The sequence below is a fragment of the Rhipicephalus sanguineus genome, chromosome 9 (assembly GCF_013339695.2).
Source record: "Rhipicephalus sanguineus isolate Rsan-2018 chromosome 9, BIME_Rsan_1.4, whole genome shotgun sequence".
Lineage (NCBI taxonomy): Eukaryota > Metazoa > Arthropoda > Arachnida > Ixodida > Ixodidae > Rhipicephalus > Rhipicephalus sanguineus.
Genome location: NC_051184.2, coordinates 14,883,847 through 14,902,361, shown reverse-complemented (window position 1 = coordinate 14,902,361; position 18,515 = coordinate 14,883,847). Strand labels below are relative to the sequence as shown.

General features: G+C 44.7%; 1 protein-coding gene across 6 annotated transcripts in view; it reads left to right on the top strand.

Annotated features, from left to right (window-relative positions):
• Nucleotides 1-18,515, top strand: part of LOC119404642 (cAMP-specific 3',5'-cyclic phosphodiesterase) — a 633,421-nt gene that overhangs the window by 467,744 nt on the left and 147,162 nt on the right. For 4 of the 6 annotated variants that reach the window (XM_037671218.2, XM_037671215.2, XM_037671219.2 and 1 more), the window contains 2 exons: nt 3,379-3,573; nt 11,450-11,500. In XM_037671218.2, coding sequence (XP_037527146.1) covers nt 3,379-3,573; nt 11,450-11,500 — 246 coding nt within the window. The remainder of the gene's footprint in view (nt 1-3,378; nt 3,574-11,449; nt 11,501-18,515) is intronic. The other 2 variants (XM_037671216.2, XM_049418951.1) reach the window with 1 other exon arrangement.

Sequence of the window (18,515 nt, the reverse complement as noted above, 5' to 3'; positions counted from 1 at the left end):
CCTCCATTCTCCGCTTGTGATCGCATTCGGCCTACGTCACGTGAATGAAAACTTCGGGGAAGTATTAGCTGCGCGTAATTGGCCTAGTCTTCCCATCTGACGAGTAGACTGCCATTGCTGACAGGCTAGCACGAGAGCAACGTTATTCGCTGCATCGTTGCACTGAGTCGGTGAAACGCTGTGGTTGTCGCCATCGCTTATTTTTACACAATATTTAAATTTGAAGAAAACGGAGACTCACGCTTGAAATCTAAGCATACTTTGTTTCTCCAAGACGCCGTAAGTGAACTAAACAGATAGAATGCGGTTATATCACGCTATAGATTCTAGAGATTTCGGGGAGGATCTAAAAAAAATAGGGAGGTTTGGGGGAGGGGGGGGGGGGGTATGACCGCGCTTTTCGTTTTCTGCATCACCAGTCATCCTATTCCGCGTCAAGGATGGACACAGGAGTTTTAAAGGAACATCTTACCGCTCTGGAAAGATTTACACATTCCCTACACTGATCGTAAATGAGAATATAAGTTCCTTGCGTAGTTCACTTGTGTCCAGTATGCAGATGTGCATTCGGTACGTCAGGCAGCGCGATCATTGTTTTTGTCTTTTGCAGACCGAGTTGATTACATTCTGCTTCCACAGTGTTGCGTTAGTGGCAGCAAACTCAACGGAAGCCGAACGCACCGCGAGAAAGCGTCGCTCTTTCTTAACATTTAAAAGGGATAGATTCCACGTCATGCGTGTAGGACGTATGCGTCAACAAGAGCTCGATTTGGGCGAGTTGGTTCATGCTGAATATCGTGGGTACAGCGCAACATCAGAAGGAAAAGAAAACGACACACAGGAAAGAGCGCTGACTTTCAACTAGACTTTATTGAAGGTGCTCCGGCCGCTTTTATACATGGTGCAGCTACCTTGCGCATGCTCTATAACACGTGTGATACTATGTATGACTACGCTTAACTAAGAAAAGAATATTCTATATCGGATAAGTGAAGAGAAGGTGTACTAATGCACTGATCCGAGGCCTTCCGATAAAAAACGCTTCTATAATTTCTCTTTCATGCTTCGTTTTTGCTTTTTTCAGAAACCTTGTCTTATGGAATACAGGACTGCACTTGCATTCCTTGCAATGTATAGCCATATGGCTACCATACTCATTCTTGACGTTGTACGCATGCTGCCTAGCTCGATCATTAAAACATTGCCCTGTTTGACCTATATATAATTTTCCACAGGTTAACGGTATCTCATAGACAACATTTGATTGGCATTCTGTGAAGCTGTGCTCATGACGTATAGTCGACCATTCTTCTTGCAATTCAGGACACACACTTTTGAAAGCTTGCACGGGGCGGAAAACAACAAATTGATATCATATCTGGTTGCTATTTTCTTTAAGCTGTGAGACACCTTATGTACATAGGGTATGACATGCAATGGTCTTTGATCCTTTTGTTTTCCCTTTGGTCCCGTGTTTTGGCGCTTTACTTTCTGTAGGAGGCTTTCGCAAACGGGTACGACGACGCTGTTGGGGCAGCCAGCAGCTTTAGTACACCTTCTCTTCACTTATCCGATATAGAATATTCTTTTCCTAGTTAGCGTAATCATACATACTATCACACGTGTTATAGAGCACCTGCACCATCTATAAAAGCGGCCGAAGCACCTTCAATAAAGTCTAGTTGAAAGTCAGCGCTCTTTCCTGTGTGTCGTTTTCTTTTCCTTCTGATGTTGCGCTGTACCCACGATATTCGACGTATGCGTGCTCGTGCCGACAGCCGCTTCTTCGGATGCGTCGATTCAAGCAGCTGCGTCGAGGAAGCAAATCGCAACCATAGGCGCGTTGTAACCTCTAAATAAAGAGGCATCCCACTGTTCAATGCATCGGTTTCCGAAACGAAGAAAAGTTCGCGTATCTGTACAGACATCAGAGATATGCTGTGCCTATATTTTTCACCTATGCACTGCCGGAAATAACAAATCACCTGCACAAGTGTGCGCTCAGCGATTGAAGGGGATAAACTACAGCTGAAATGGCGGTAATGTCCGGTGGAAGAATAGTCTGTAGGGCGAGTTGGTAATTCATTATGAGGGAAACTGCGCAAAAAAAAAGAAAAAGAAAAACGTCGACAAAGGGGGAAAAGAACAGCACAAGCGCATTATGCGGTTGTGCTGTTCTATTCTCCCTTTGTCGACGTTTTTTTTTTTTTTTTTTTTTTGCGCAGTTAGCCTCATAGTGTCCGGTAGCCTGTGTCTTGCAGTGGAATCTATCCGTTCACTTGCGTCACCTCTGCCTGCGTCAGCTCACTGATAACCAGCCAACGTGTCCGGATATAGTGACGCGGACGCGTCTTCTTATCTTCTCTGGGACAATATCCTATAAGGCAAAAAACACAGCACCTGGGGCATTACGTGTCTGATATGTAAAGGAATGCGACGTTATCTGTGTGTACCCATTTTTTTAGCAACACTAAACTACGGTTTCTTTGGTTGATAGAAACGTGAAGAGGAAAAAAGAAACAATGTTCGTTGGCCTCTGTTACTTACTTGCTGACGTTTAAGCGTCCTTATTTGCGGAGTCTGTAAGCAGGTCGTGACTGTGTCGTCATCACCTACTCAAACGCAGACTAAACCCCTTCAGAGCTGGCTAAACTCTGCATTATAATTAAAAGCATTTTACTACTTTTCAGCGTTAAGCTTCTCCTTTATTGTGCTGAACTAATTAATTCTTTTCTGCTCAAGCTTCGAGTGCCTTATGTGAGGTGTGTCCGTCTTGAGCAGCATTCATACTCATATTGAAAACGGTGCAGAAATAATCAGTTGCCTTCGAGTAAGGTGTCTTAGTACTCCACTGGCACTAAAAGACTACAACGAGTGGATCATTATTCGAAGGAACACGAGTGGTTGAGCTGTACTAATGTTAACATAACATGCAAATGCCAGTAATAGCCACTAAAATGACGCTGTAGTTAATCGCTTGGATGTGACGTGTCATAGTGTATACCGTGTTTATTCGTTTGTCCGCGTCTTATCCGCCCCGATTTTCTGTAATTTATCGCGTACCCGCCACGGTGGTCTAGAGGTTATGGTGCTCTACTGCTGACCTGAACGTCGCGGGATCGAGTCCCGGCTACGGAGGCCCCATTTCGATGGAGTTGAAATACTCGAGACCCCTGTACCTAGATTTAACTACACGTTAAAGAACCCCAGGTGGTCGAAATTTCCGGAGCGCTCCACTACGGCGTCTCTCATAATCGTGCCGTGGTTTTGGGACGTAAAACCCCAGCAAATAATGTTATAATTATTTCATTCAGCGAACGAGTTCTGTAAGCAAGTGCCGTCTAACGAGTCTCTTTTCCTTTTACTGCGCATGCGCAGTTTCGACCTGGAAGATGGGCCGGGCGGTTCCGGTGGCGGCCGAGCGCTGCTCGAGGCCTCGAGCCCTTCAGGCGCCGGCCTGGTGCTCAGCAACTTCCCTCCTCAGCGGAGGGAGTCCTTCCTCTACCGCTCAGACTCGGAGTTCGAGATGTCGCCAAAGTCTGTCTCGCGACACTCGTCCATCGGCAGCGAAGCGTGAGTACTTGTTTTTATTGCCTTTTTTTGCTTCCACTGTCACCGTTCTATCGCGCCGCCGTTTCTCTCAGTAGTGAAGCGGACAGTTTCCCCTAATATGTTGCACCTCAGTGTTGCACTGCACTCGAATCTACATAAGAATACGAAGGTGTATTTCGATAAGTAGAACTTGTTCATTATGTCTGACATAGATAGATCAAGTGAGGAGACTGTCCACAAGAAAAGGTACGTAAGACAAGCAGTTGTACCCTCTATAGGAAACAGAACCTTTTTTTGCGCTACCCATAACTTCAGCTGTATTTCTATGCAAGTGCTATAAAGGCAATTGCCAAAGTGAAGCTCTCAGGACGATCTCGTATCGGGCAATGCATTAGCTGATTACAAGGCAGCTGGTTCTTAATTGGTGGTGGTTGTAAAAAGGATGGTATAATGGACACAGATAAATGTTAACGTAAATAATACAGTACACGCACGAAGGTTCGAAGGTTTCAACATAAGAGGCGGACGCACTGAGAAAGATGCGGCAAAAATAAAGAGAGAGAAAATAAAGTCAAAAGTTCACGAGGAAGTGGCTTAGAAATCGATACGGAGTAACTATCGGCAACGTAACACAAGGACATTTTAGACGCGTCTTACAGAAAGCAGGAATACGTACAGCAAGCTAGACAAAAGTTATCAGTACAAAAAGTAATAAGAAAGCGCAGGAAAGCATTTAAGACGTATGACATTTTGTTGGTCGCACGTGTTCATAAATGTGATTTTTAACCCTCGTTGATAAATAGTACAGCGTAAATTATTGGGAAGGTGCCTCGTCTGCTTGCCATAGTTCTTGTAAACTTCAAGGAGATGCAACTACATTTAGTCGGATGATTTTAGGCTCAGATATCACCGGAATATGCACAAATCGACCTGATTAAATAACAAATAAAGAACACTTCTCTAAGAAGCTCTCAACTGCAGCAGAAACCCAGACTGCTCTCTAGAAAGAAAGTTCCCGTGCTGGGAAAAAATCGGTCTTTGTCCAGGAATCGTATCCGCCCCCAGGGCTGTTAGACCCGCCATGATTGGCTGAAATGTCAGCTTATTGCGTGGCACGTGGACGGCAAAGAAAGAACCAGCGGTGGCCCTCGCGCTGCTCCTTCCTTTCTCGTCCACGTGTCGACAAAACAGAAAAAAAAACACGCACAAAGAAAACGTCCACACACCGCAAGCTATTCTTAATACTGTCGTAGCAATATCTACATAGGGAATGTAAAAACCTGTATAATCAGTTATTTAATATGTCTTTAATGAGTATACATGCGGCATGTAGTCTATTTATTGAAGTTAAGTCTGCGTACGTATTTTGAGGACTCTGCGTGCGTTAACTATATTGAAAAGTGCAAAAATATACTTTCCTCCATAGTTCACGTTATTATGAACGAAGACTCGGAGACCACTCTAGTACAGAGCTAGCTACTGAAAAAAAAAGAAAGAAAAAAAGTTGTTGGTCTTATGCTTTAACTGGCACCAAATCATCACGTTGCAACCTCAACCAATTCGTTGTACGCGTTGCATGTTAATACAGCGCGGAGTAGTGGCAGTTACTTTCGGATGAACATAACGTTGAATTCATATTCAATCGGACATTTCTCCAAGCTATTTGAGATTAGGCATATGAATCTGGGCTTTAGCGAAAATACCTTACCCTCTATGTTATGTATCTGCAGTGCCTGCAGAGCGGAACTACCATTATACACCCAATAACAGTAGTCGGCTTAACGGTAATCGACTCTAAAAATGCACCAGACACGAGTATATGAAACAATGGTTCCAATATAGATTTTGTTATTATAGTCAATACTGTAGTGATGAACGTGTTCGTTAACATTAATAGGCATTACCACCGTTCTTTCTGTCGCATCTCACGGTTTGAGGTTGGTTAGATCATCTAAATCTTCACCGTCCAACGCCATCACGCTCGTAATATTTCCGCCCAGCTTACCGTCCGTACGTTTCGCGCCAAAACACTCTGCAGGGTACCGAAATATCAGCGAACCCTCATGGAAACAAAATGTTCCCACGTGCCAACCAAGCACCATTTACTGCACGCTCAGTGTTTCATTTCGCGAGCGGCCTTCCCCACCTTCGGGGCGGTATCGCTATCCTGAGGGACTCTCGCTATTCTAGGTCGACGTGTTTGTTTGGCGCAGATTCAAAAATAGCGGGCCGCCGACCGGCATCCGACGCAGGTGGCTCCGAGATACCGCCGTGCCGTGGCGCCCTCGGAAGCTAAGAATTATATGTAACCTCCGAGATTGCGAGCACAACGTAAAAATCTCGGAAGCTCTGGCAAGACGCCACACGTTTGCAAGGTTTTCAAGTGCTTGCATAGGTGGCGCCTCTTGCCTGGATCGATACGGGCTGCGGGCGTTTTGTAGTGTTCAGTCTCGGAAACAGATGTCGCGACGTACTTAAGCCCCACTATGCGCGCCTTGCTCGTTAGCGTTGATTAGGTAACTCTGCTCTAAATATTTATGCTGTCAATAAAACTCGTAGCTTTGGACAAGTTCACGGTTTTTATTTATTCTTCTTTTCCACCCACATTGCGTCGCAGAGCTAGTAAATTTCGCGCAAATTATATCTCTCCGTAAATATTGTCAACGTACTTACGGTTGACAAAGCTAACTGCAGTGCTGTTTCTCTACGTGTTTTCTGCTATAACTTTAGAGCAGCCTCCGAGCTTCGTCAGCTTTTCAGCACAAACATTCAACAGGGTACCAGAATGACGCTTCGTAGGGCGTAGTAAATGCACGAAAACTGCACAAGAGTGGCAGGTTCGTATTGCACAAACCCAACAGGAAATTGTAAACAGCATATAAACATACAAAGCATACATAAGCCACCATGTGTACGCGCGTGTTTGTTGTGCACATTTTCTCGCGTCTATGTGCAGCTCGTATTTTGTGAGTCATTATTCTCGAAAGCGTAGTTCTTGCTGTCGGCACACTGTATATATAGATTTGCTCAATTATTGTTGCGAAATTGGAAATAAGTAGAAAAAAGAACGACAAGAACAGAGCGAAAGCTATTTCTGCTCGCATCATGAACTAACCCTTGAAGTTAAAGCATGACTTGCCTTGACCCCACACAACACAGTTTCACCTTCATCCTCTTCCATTAATTGATAAGGCAAAGTAACTTCGTGGCCGAAACATAGCCCGACAACATAACGCGAGATTTAACAGCGCCGTTCGTTCATTCCGCGTATGCCGCGCCCCATTTCTGTGGCGTTCTTAAACTGCGCGAAAAGACTAGGACACAAGCAGGAAAACGCAGAAAACAACACAACACTCGTGTTGTTCTCTGTGTTTTCTTGATTGTGTCTTGGTCTTTTCGCGGAGTTTAAGTACGTCTAACAGCAATGAACCAACTGGCCCACCAAAACGTATTATTGAAGTACTTTTTTTTTGTGAGGTTGGCTTCACCGTAAATTGACCCTGCTAAAGGTAGAGCACGCTTTACAGGCGACGCTTTGCCGGTTTACCTCTTATCGCCGTTGTCCTGCACACGTGCCGTAGCATTGTAGCTCTTTTCTTTGAAAGAAAGAAAGAAAGAAAGAAAGAAAGAAAGAAAGAAAGAAAGAAAGAAAGAAAGAAAGAAAGAAAGAAAGAAAGAAAGAAAGAAAAACTGTCCACGTTACTGATCGTTTGTGCTAACGCGCTCATCACGGTGTCTCAAGGCTCTTCCGCATAGAAAAGTAATGTCTCTCGTTGGGAACGACGTGGCCGGAAGCACACGTCGTTTATCCACAACAAAATAAGGGAAACAAACTGGGGGGGGGGGGGGGGGGGGGGATTTTCATGGGTTCCGATTTTAAATGAGGTGTCCCTCGTGCGACAATGATAATTTGCACTTCCGCTCTGCAGTGGATCTCGACATACCTTCATGCTTTGCCGACCTCTCGACTTCCTAAGCGGAAGCAATTATTATTTTTTTTTTGGAGATTACAAATACTAAAAAGAAAACAAGGGAACAAAAGCGCGTCCTATTTTCCAAACTGCTGCTTGTTTTCGTTGTGTGTGTGTGGTGTGTGTGTGTGTGTGTGTGTGTGTGTGTGTGTGTGTGTGTGTGTGTGTGTGTGTGTGTGTGTGTGTGTGTGTGTGCGTGCGTGCGTGCGTGCGTGCGTGCGTGCTTTTTCTAGCTTCAGCCATATAGCCAGCTTCGCCTACATTTTTCGTTGCTTAAACTTCGGTTCTGTGAACTGGTTTAGTACGTCCACGGCGAAAAATATGGAATACTGAGTGCGAAGTGACCGGGGTCATTGTTTTTTTGCCTCTTAGACAGATTAACCTTATACACGTTGCAGGTACGAGTCGTATTTCTTTACTTCTACTAACGAACCGAGAACAATGTGGACATCCGGGAACCTTTCACTAGCAGGATCTCTGACGAGAATAGACAAGCGGATTAATTGGAAGCTCGTTTTTCGCCCAGTATTCATGTACTTCCCATGTAGCTCAGGTTACGCAGTCGCCTTTCGTAGAAAAGCCGGGATCGGGAATACATTCTGAAATTACCCTAGTGTTTTCTTTATATATGACGGCTCTTTTTCTTTTTTTTTTTTGACAGAGAGCAGGGATGCACACTAATTCATGAAGCGCACTTCCTGCTTCGAACAATTACTTTATGTAGGCTGCGTTATCGCTGCGGACTGCTGTTTCCCGAAAGCAGTGCATTAATTATAACGTGGCCTTAGTTGATATTATAATTCGCTATTTTTTCCCGCGTGTTCTGTCAAAAGTTAGCTCGCCTCTCTGGTTCACATATTGTTCCCACCGTCGTAGCCTAAATATATTTATCTCTGGGAGTAGGCGGACAGTTCAGAAGCATGCGCTTCCAGTTACAGAATTTCATTTTTGTAATGGCCGAAAGGTCACGGTGCATGATAGCATAATCAGGATGGAAGTTCCGGGACGACTCTTCGCAAAGCAGTAAACTGGCGCTCCCAAGATTTGCAGAAAATAATAAACTTTGAAAAAGGTGGACCACGTCATGGCCGCTTCATACGGTTTCTAGCCGAAAAACGCCTGCATATCCCAGCACTGACATTCAGCAGGTTTGCTTAAGTAGACCGCGACGTGCTTATAGATGTTCGAACAGCCAAATTTTCTAATCAAATAATTGCATTTGGTACGAATTTTGCATAGGGAATTGACTAAAGAATTGAATCCTACTTCATAGAATAACGAATAATCGTGTAGAAAACGCGTCCCTAACACGAACGAACACGTTTGAATACTAACAATGGGCTAATGAACATCTGTTGAACTAGACAAGAAGCTAACGCCGGAACAGCTCTGTCTTTCTTACAGCGAGAACTGCGAACGGCCAGTTTGTCACGTCCTTTCATTTTGACAGGCAGACCTCAACAGTATTAATAAATGAATGGACTCTAATACCCTACGAGTGCGAATACCATTTCGCAAAGGAAGGATTGGAATCGGCTTTAGATGTATATATATCATAATTCCTTTTAGCATCAGGTCCCGCTACAGTTTCTGACCTTGGGGCCGCCTTATGCATAACATGTATTTGCGATATTTTTTGTATTTCTACCAATAAATTCTGGTTCTGATATAGGAGAAATACCCATATATAGTATGCAGATAGCACCATTGACCTCTTGCTGTTTTCTTGTTCCAACTATTTCTGTTGGTAAATTACACAGCCCAGCCATCTACGCGAGGCCATCTGGTCGTATGTTAAGGTAAAGTTGTCACAGATTAGTGGTGTCTCAGCGGTTTCGAAATTGTTATATATATATATATATATATATATATATATATATATATTTGATCCTTATCGTCTAGTACGCATCGAAGGTTACAGTCACCATACTCCCGCCTCTTACAGCGATGCTGCTATGCGTCCGTGATGATTTTTCGTTGAGTCTGGTTGTCTGAAAGTATCGTCGCGTAACTTGGACAGTGCTTGAAACCATGGTTATTGACCTTGTCCCTTTGTTTCTGGCAAAGATGTTTTCTAGCAGCGCTGTACCAACACCCCAACTCGCTACTTCACGTTAAAGAGACAGGGCGTGCAAACACGGACACAAGAGAGTAGTGATAGACACCACAAACGCTGTCTTCTCTCCTGTGTCCGTGTTTGCACGCCCTGTCTTTTCGCACGAATACGTACCAACTAGCTCAGCTCTCTGTTATGCTAACCACCACTTCAAATTAACCTAGCAATGGCTGTACCGAATGACCTCTATTTAGGATGTCGCTTCCTTTTCTTCAACCGAGCAGCGTTATCGCAGAACGGCACGTGTAATGAGCTGCCGTCGGCATAGTTCATCTGCGATCTCTTATCGGGCCTCCTTCAACGTTCCGACACGTCTTTCTGCTCTGCGAACCCGGTAATATTGCGACAGGACAAGCTTCGCTCAGCTTCGTTTCTTTCTTCTTGTTTTTTTCTCGACGCAACATAAGCTGGATTCCGCTACCGTATACGTGGTCACTTGGCTGCGACTTAATGCTGACACTTTACGCACGGAATCACGTTCGTCCCAGTCGTTTATGATGATGGAACCACGTGCAGCTTTTTCGAAGTTCGCGGTTCCTAAGCCTGCCATGTTGCCCACTCTTCGGAAGAAGCACACTCGGTTCGTAATTAGCGTATTTCCATGCACCGTCACGCTACCACTGGCTCACTATACGTAGAAATGCAGTCGCAACCGCGACATTTTTTTTTCTCCCGGGGTTAGAGCACACGCAGTGATCACGGTCGTCACTTTCCGTACAATATCGCGGCAGAACAAGTTAACCGTTTCAGGGAAATGGACGCATTTGGAAGTTATTTCTTCTGGTAAGACATATTTTAGCTAGTTGGCTTCGGTCTGCGTAACTTGCAATTTGAGATATCAACGTATGTTATGGACAGCGTATTCCTGGCGTTACTTTCTTCTGTTATGACATTTCTGGCCAGCTGTCGCTGTAGCCCAGCGAGTAAAGGTGCAGTACATGCTCTTTTGTTATAGTCGTGTGTCACATATTGTACACGTTACCTTAGTATTGGTTGCAGTATGTTGTTCGAAACAAAACGTTAAGGTTCTCATCAGATGCCCAAATTTCGGTATCGTGTTAAAGCTTAAGAACTTGCAAAAAAAAAAAAGCGCTGTTGCTTTAGGGCGTATCCATTGATGTAACGAGTATAAAACAGTGTAACGAATGATGCAGTGTCTGTATGAGTGCAAACAATCAACACGACAGTTCGCGTAAATGTACGTGACGCCAGGTGTGTGTACTTGTTAAAGCAAATGGAGGGATGCTTTTTTTTTCATTCTAATGGTTACGCAGTCGTTCTTCTGTGACTTGTTTTCCACCGAAAACACCATTTCACCAGGACACCTGTCCTTAGACCTTTGTGACAATGTGCGCTGGCCTGATCTACTTATTGTCATGCTCAGCAAGAATCCTATCTAGCTCCCCCTTGCTCATGCTGCCATCAATTACTTCTACATTGAACTTCTAATGAGCTTCTCTCGAGAGTCGATTCAGCGATATTGAGTGTGCACTGTATTGAACGAGAACTGGCGAGGCAAAGTCAGACTGTGTCACCCGCACGCTGTCCCTGGTTGTGACGTACACCCCCGGTATTGCCCTATGACTCTCTAGATGTGCACAACGGTGGTTGTTGTTTGCTCGAGCTTTATTCTTCTCGCTTGTTCAATGGGCGCGGTTCTTTCTGTTTCTGTCTCCTCACACAAATGCACTGTCGTTCTCTCTCTCTCTCTCCCCTCTTCCTTTTCCTCTGTGGTTCGTGTGTCGTGCATCCACCGCCTGTCGATGTGCCCTCCTCTCCCTCCTTCCTCTTCCCGCTTGGCTCGTTACAGGACAAGCGCCGTGGCACCGCAGACCAGCGCGGTCGCTAGCACCCTTCAAAGGTGGGTACACGAATGCGCACCACTAATCACGTCTTCTTTCTCTCTTGCTGCATGTCCGCACCAGTGTGTGCACTCCGTGCTACTAACCCACTCTTCGCTTCTGGTGTGGCCTCATTTCTTTTGCGTATCGTAGGGATATTGCAAAAATTCAAAGCAGTATTACGAGTGCTCAAATGTTCCTTTCTTTCTTCGCTACTGCAATGGTGTGTGATAGCACTTTTAAGCGGTGCTCTTACATGTGTACCGAAGCCGGCTATTTTCGGACGCGAAATATTCGACAGACTGTTCAGTTCATTTCATTTCGCGCTCATTAATTATTTCACTAATTGTTTTTTTTTTCTTGACCGACGAAGGAAAATCGTTACGCGCATGCAACTGTAGCAGAGAAAATCGCAAAGTTCACTCACGTTCAAACTGGAAACATGTAAATTAGAAACTACACAGCACATGACGTTCTGTCGTTTAAGCTGTCAAAAACGAATCGCTGCTGGCCGCCTTTTCTTCAATCCTGGACGGCTCGCTCGAATAAATCGCTCGTCGTAATCGCTGAAATGGCGTTAATCAGAATGGAATTTCTCCACGGTCACGGGCTAGTTGGTACATTTTCTTGAAGTGTACGCACAGCCCACTAAAACGTAGGCAAGAAAAGAACGAAGGGACGGCATGGACTAGTGCTGCCTCTTTTCATTTCTCTGGTGCACGTAGCCCTGTAAGGTAAATCCTGATTATCAACGTCTGCTCAAAGCGCTTGCCGCGTGAGCATTTCTTTTATTCCAGAATCGTGCGCAGCCGACTCAAATTTCTTTGCACTTGTTCACGTCGGGACTGAATAGGTAGTCCATAGCTGGCTCCGATTCGGTGGCATTTCAGTTATGCATTTCATGTCTGGTGGCCGTGCACTAATATTGAAGCAACGTCTTCAAGGGACAATACATTTTCGTATTTACGCGCCAATGCCATAAGGTTACATGGTAATGGTAATAACGGCCGTGCTGCTTTTCGTTATGTTTCGCTTAAGTCAGGCGTCTATCTATCTATCTATCTATCTATCTATCTATCTATCTATCTATCTATCTATCTATCTATCTATCTATCTATCTATCTATCTATCTATCTATCTATCTATCTATCTATCTATCTATCTATCTATCTATCTATCTCTTTTCTTGCTTTCTGGCTATATCTTTCTGGCATGCTTTTCGTTTCTGCCACCCCTTCCTCCAATTATTTTCATCCTAATGTTGTGAAAGCGGCCGCGACATTTATCCAAGGCATATTTCATTATCGAGAGAAAAGCCGTCCTCTGGTACGGAATCGCGAGAACAGGCTGTTCAGCATCTTTCTCTCTCTCTCTCTCTCTATTTATTTATTTATTTATTTATTTATTTATTTATTTATTTATTAAATGCGAAGCATTTCTTAGCGAACCTCTGGCACTTTGAGCGTTTCTATCTATCTATCTATCTATCTATCTATCTATCTATCCGCCTACGTCTGGGTGCTCTCATGATCGCCTCCTTAACTTGGTGTAGACCAACATTTTCATGGATGGGTAAGAGGATTTGACGAATATGATTGCCGGGTCATGGCATGCATAACGTTAAAATCCTGTCGCGTACGTCGTCAAACCCTTTCCACTAGACACGTGTGGCACATACCCGCTTATCACGGGCCGCGGTGTACGGGTATGCGCCACAGGTGATTCACAGTTTATATCTACCCAGGAACGGCGAGAACAGACATTGGTAACCTAAATGCTAGAGCATTAAGGAAAACCAACATCGGCAGCGTTGAATCAACGAATGGAAAGAATGAAAATTAGGATCCCGCAGGAATCGAACCCAAGCATTCTGCGTGGCAATCAGGTATTCTACCACTGAGCCACGCCAGGTCTATAAACTAGTTTGGAAAAACAGCCTACGCCGTCGTAATTATCGGTGCAACGTCCATTGTGGTTGTGGTGCTGGCTATCTAATTTTACAAGAAAGCAACAAACACTACATGATACTCCTACGATGTGTACTCCTACGATACAGGCGTCATATCAGATTAACGTCTGTAGTTTGCAGTGTTGGCTCCGCTTTTATAGCAGTCTAATAAACATTACGTTTGTATTCCTATGATTCAGCAAGCTATATTGAAGCATTGCTCGACCCCGGAGGAATACATTAACGAAAGTTACATATGATATCCACATCACCGCACCGTAAAGTGCACTTCGTCCGCCAGAACGACGCAGTGTCCTCTTCATTTCTTACGAGGCTGGGCGATGGCCTCATGCTGACCGAGGATGATGCCAGATTGATTGACAGCTGCTTTGTAGACTAGGCTACGTAGGCCACATGCGCCCAGGTAGTCTACGAATACGACAAACGCCATCCACTGATGTTGGTCTACGTAGCACTATCCAGGCCTGCCAGCCTCGACTTCATGTTCCGACATGTCGCCGGCTCTGTCGACAGAGTTTGTCGACGACATGACCGAGGCATCCACGAATTTCAACAGCTCTACTATACCACATACTTCACTACACATGGTCCCCTCGTCACCACGATCACGAACGGATTCTATAACAAGTCATGACCAGCTGCTGGTGCTCAGTGATCACAGTAATGATGCCCTTGTTCAAGAACTGTGAAGAACGTATTGCACACATGCACACGGGTGCGTGAAACGTGCGTGCGTTCTTGGGACACGTTATAAGCACTACAGATCAGCTTATTGCTTCTGGTGTTGGTAAGACCCACGTTATCATTGGCAGCGTTACCCAACTGTATAAACAACTGGTTATATAACACATATGCGATTCTTCAACATAAATATGTGTGCGTATAGAATTTATACAAATCTTTAGCGTCATTTGGTAACGTGTCGCTCAGTAAAAAAAGTTACGCCACAGTCACCTACCCGCCGCATGCTTCGCATAACATCGACTCCTACGGTACGTGGGATCTGCCGATTTTTTATTTATTTATTTCTCTTCTGTCCCGGCCTTTATTCCGCGTCGCTCTTAGAAGCTACAAGCTCATTTCTGGCCCGTTCGTGTACCTTCGGCCGCCCATAATCTTTTTCTCAATTGCCCTCGTCCTGGGGAAGTGTACCGCAAGCATCTCGGGACACTTGCCGGCGAGCCGTACGGGGAAGTGATCACGGAGACAATCGTCGAAGCAGCTTCTCCGTAGGGTCAGGGCAAATATATGGCGAAAGGAAAAGAATAAAAAGGGAAAACCGTTCCTCGACGCAAAATAAAAAGAAATCTTCTTATAGGTCTTACGTTGAGTCCATTGTCTTTACGGATGGAAACTGTATTTTCTGAGATGCAGCTGCCTGCGGGCGTCTCTATCTCACACGAAGGTAGTTTCACTTTCTTGAGAGACTCGTTTTCTGTCTCGCTATTTCTCCTTCCTCTTGAGTGCAATTCGCTTTAGTGTCCTTTGTTTGCTGGCACCAATTCAATTTCCCTATTTCTTTCTGAGTCACCTCCCCATTTAAGAGAGAAGCGATCAACAATCACGTAATTTGAATGATAAATTCAACGAGCGCCGGCGCTTTGGAGTTTTAAACCATCCGGGAATTCAAAGAGAAAAGCGAAACGCGTGAGCTTTCGTTAAGTTTACGACCAAAGGCGATCATAAACCACTTTTAGTGGCGAGGCAATGCTGGTAGTTGCTTTGGCTCGTAAAATTTTCTCAAAAGAGAAACTTTTGCAACTTTTGCGATACACATATCAAATGAAGTTATAGTACCTACGTTATAGAATGAGTACATAGATTAGTTCCTATGCGCCTCCCATTTAATCATCGACCTTTCGAAATTTGTTACTCCGGTCCCAGCCATATAGGTATAAGAGACAATAAGAAAGCTACGAGGGGACGATATAAATTTACATATGCGCTCGTGCGCTCGCTCTGCGCGATCGAAAACGTGTTTATTCAGCTCATCTACGCGTTCGTTTTCTTGAATTTGTGGCAAATTGCATGGAAATGCGAGTTTTCGTGGTCTCGCTTTATTCGGCGATTATCGTCGTGTTGGCAAGAATAGCAGCAGCCTTAAGTCCAAAATTGCGATGGCCGTGAATTTTAAGTGGATTCAAACGCTGCATTAGCTCATGCCGGACAAGGTTGCAACATTCTGCTCTTTCAGTCCCCCCCCCCCCCTCCCGTTCTTTATCCTTCTCTTAAACAAAAGGTTGGGACGAATTTCTGCTTTTCTTCTCAATCTTTTTATACAAGTTTCAAACAGGTGACCGCGTAGCACGGACAATTTTTCATTCGCGAGTGAGATTTCATCACTTCTTTTTTTTTGCATTCTGTATGAGGCCTGCAATTGCACTGTATTAATCCCTCCGCATTTTGGCACGAAACTTCCAATGCTCGGCGGCGATTTTGAGAAGCAACGCGGTTTATTCGCGGGCGAAATCGTAACGTATTGCCTGCGGGTCATTCGCGAGAAGATTGAGTCGTTTGCAGTGGTATATTCGCGAGCCGTGCCAAATACCTCTACAAAAATATTAAAATAAAGAGAAGCAAACGAATCGGCGTGATTGCGGCCTGATGTTTGTAAGAGCAGCAGGGCAATCGGCACGAAGTAAAGAAACGAGCCAAAAATGCCGCTTCGTGTCCCTGCGCCGTTTCATCGTCGAGCGCTGCAGTTTCAAAAAGGGACGCGAGTGACGCGCGCTAGTATAAAGAACAAGCGTGCCTCAAGCATGGCGCTAAGCTTGCTCAAAGCGCGGCTAAGAGATTGCACCGCGCGGCTTTGATGGCTCGGCCGCCACGATCGAGATTCTCCTTTCTTTCTCTCTCCCTCTCTTATCTGGAATGACGTCATTTGGAGTGTGTGCGTGTTTGTGCACTGCGCGTCATTTCAAATCCGCTGCCACGAAGATGCAATCTTCCCTTGCATCTAAACGTATTACGCTCTGTCGTTTTCTGTTTTTGCTCCGTTTCATTTAACCACTATGTATAGAGCCTTGAACTGCTATTTTTTCCCCTTGTTTCGCTATTATGCGCTCGAGCTAAGCTCGATTGCTTTTCTTTATCACGGTACTTGTAGCGCCGTATGGGATATTACGGTCGGAGGATACAAAAGAACGCATTGAAACGATGACCTAATCGTGACTTTATCTCAGGAATTTTAAAGCAAAGTATTTTCTTTGGATCTTCCAGCCGTGGGACTTTTCACCGCTGGATGCAAATACGATGACACATATTACGCTTGCGCTCGCGCAGCCAAGTTGGGCGGCTCGCTCGTTGCCGAACGCGATTACAAGCTTTCGCGACGCACGTTCACAAGTGGGCTGCTTACCAATTTTCTTCCTCGCGCTATGACGCAATGAAATAGCAAAAGCTGCCTTAATATTCTTCCCACATCAAATTTAAGCTGAACAGCTTTCTTGAAGCGTACAGGTATGCGTACGCATAAAAAATCATTGTCTAAGATAAGTGCACAATTTATTTTTCGGGACACCGCCTGCGGTCGGTGCAGTAGCACTGGGTAGTTTAAAAAATTTCAACACCTTCTTCAATCACACTGAGAAATGTTAAAAAAAGATATCGCTGGAGTGAAAGCTCCCGCAGCTTGTGAATATAAGTGCTTGCCTTACTTCACGCCATAAATGGAGCCTTGTTTGCTTGAGACCGCAAGCAGATCTTGTTTTTGCGCTTCGACACATTCGGTTCAGTATAAAGTAAGATCTACATGTTCCCAGCGAAAATAACAGGCTAAATAGTGATGGTAATAATGATGAAGCTTTATTGCTCCGAGCAAATCAGTTTTCTTCGACCAAGGTGGGCAGCCACCTTGGTCGAAGATGCGGTAGCTTTAATGCGCCCGTTAGAATCTACGTAAAGCGAAGTTATTTCGCATCTTTGTTTTTCGTCCTATTCTCCGATGCGCTCGACGTGACACCCCTTGCAAGGTGTCTTCCGCCTACTTTCGGTAACGGGGTATGATGCCCACGATGTCGACGATCATTTCTTGCCGAACTTCACAGAATTCCTTAACTGGGCTGTAACGGGAGGTGGATACCGGAAGTGAATCAACCGACCGGAAGGCGAGATAAAAAGTGAATTAAGAAGACCGGAAGAGGAAACGCAAAGTCAACCAATTGGCCCAAAGTAGAAAGTGGAAGTTATTGCTTGCATAATGTTTGTATGTTTGTACAATGTTTGTATCTTTTCCACTCCTGTAATAACCCTCAAGGAGGGTTGACAGTATTCTGTAAATAAATAAATAAATAAATTAAGAGACATCTTGCGCGGATACTAGAAAACTAGCGTGCTCTTTAACTGACGCCATCTCCGTGACGGAAATGACGGTGGAGCTCCACCAAGAATAAATCAAGCTCCATGTGAGCTCCATGAAGAATATAATCTTGGCGGAGCCTGGCACAAAAAAAATAAATAAAACACTTTCTTGTAAAACACAAGATACCTCGCCATTACATTCTTTCAGAGCCGCGAGTGACAATTAGAAGATAGCGACGCGAGCTTCTTAAACTCCATGTTGAATCGCGCTTCTGGAGAAAGTGAAGAGCGCAGTATGACACTTGCACGCGTATCGTAATCCCCAGGCGAGGCATCCCCCAAAGATATCTTGTTGACTCATTCTAAATAGACAGAGCGTGCAGACACGGACACAAGAAAGAAGTCAGGACACCACAAACGTCCTGGCTTCTTTCTTGTGTCCGTGTCTGCACGCCCTGTCTTTTTAGAATGAATACTTACCAACTAGCTCAGCTCTCTGTTATTCTAAGCTTGTTGACTCCTTTCTTTACTCGATCCTCTCGCACATTGAGGCGGATATACTTTATAAAGCGAAAGGTCATCACGTTAGGTTCCTGCCTTCCGTCTTTACTACGTCCTTCAGAAAATATCCAGCCCTGTAGTAATAAATATTACTTTTTTCGCGAGAAGTTGCTCTCGCGTGGCGGGGAACTTTGACCTTTTGCCAGTGGCTCTCAGATGGACGCTGGTTAGCTGTAGAGAGAGAGGGAAAGAAAGAAATAATGATA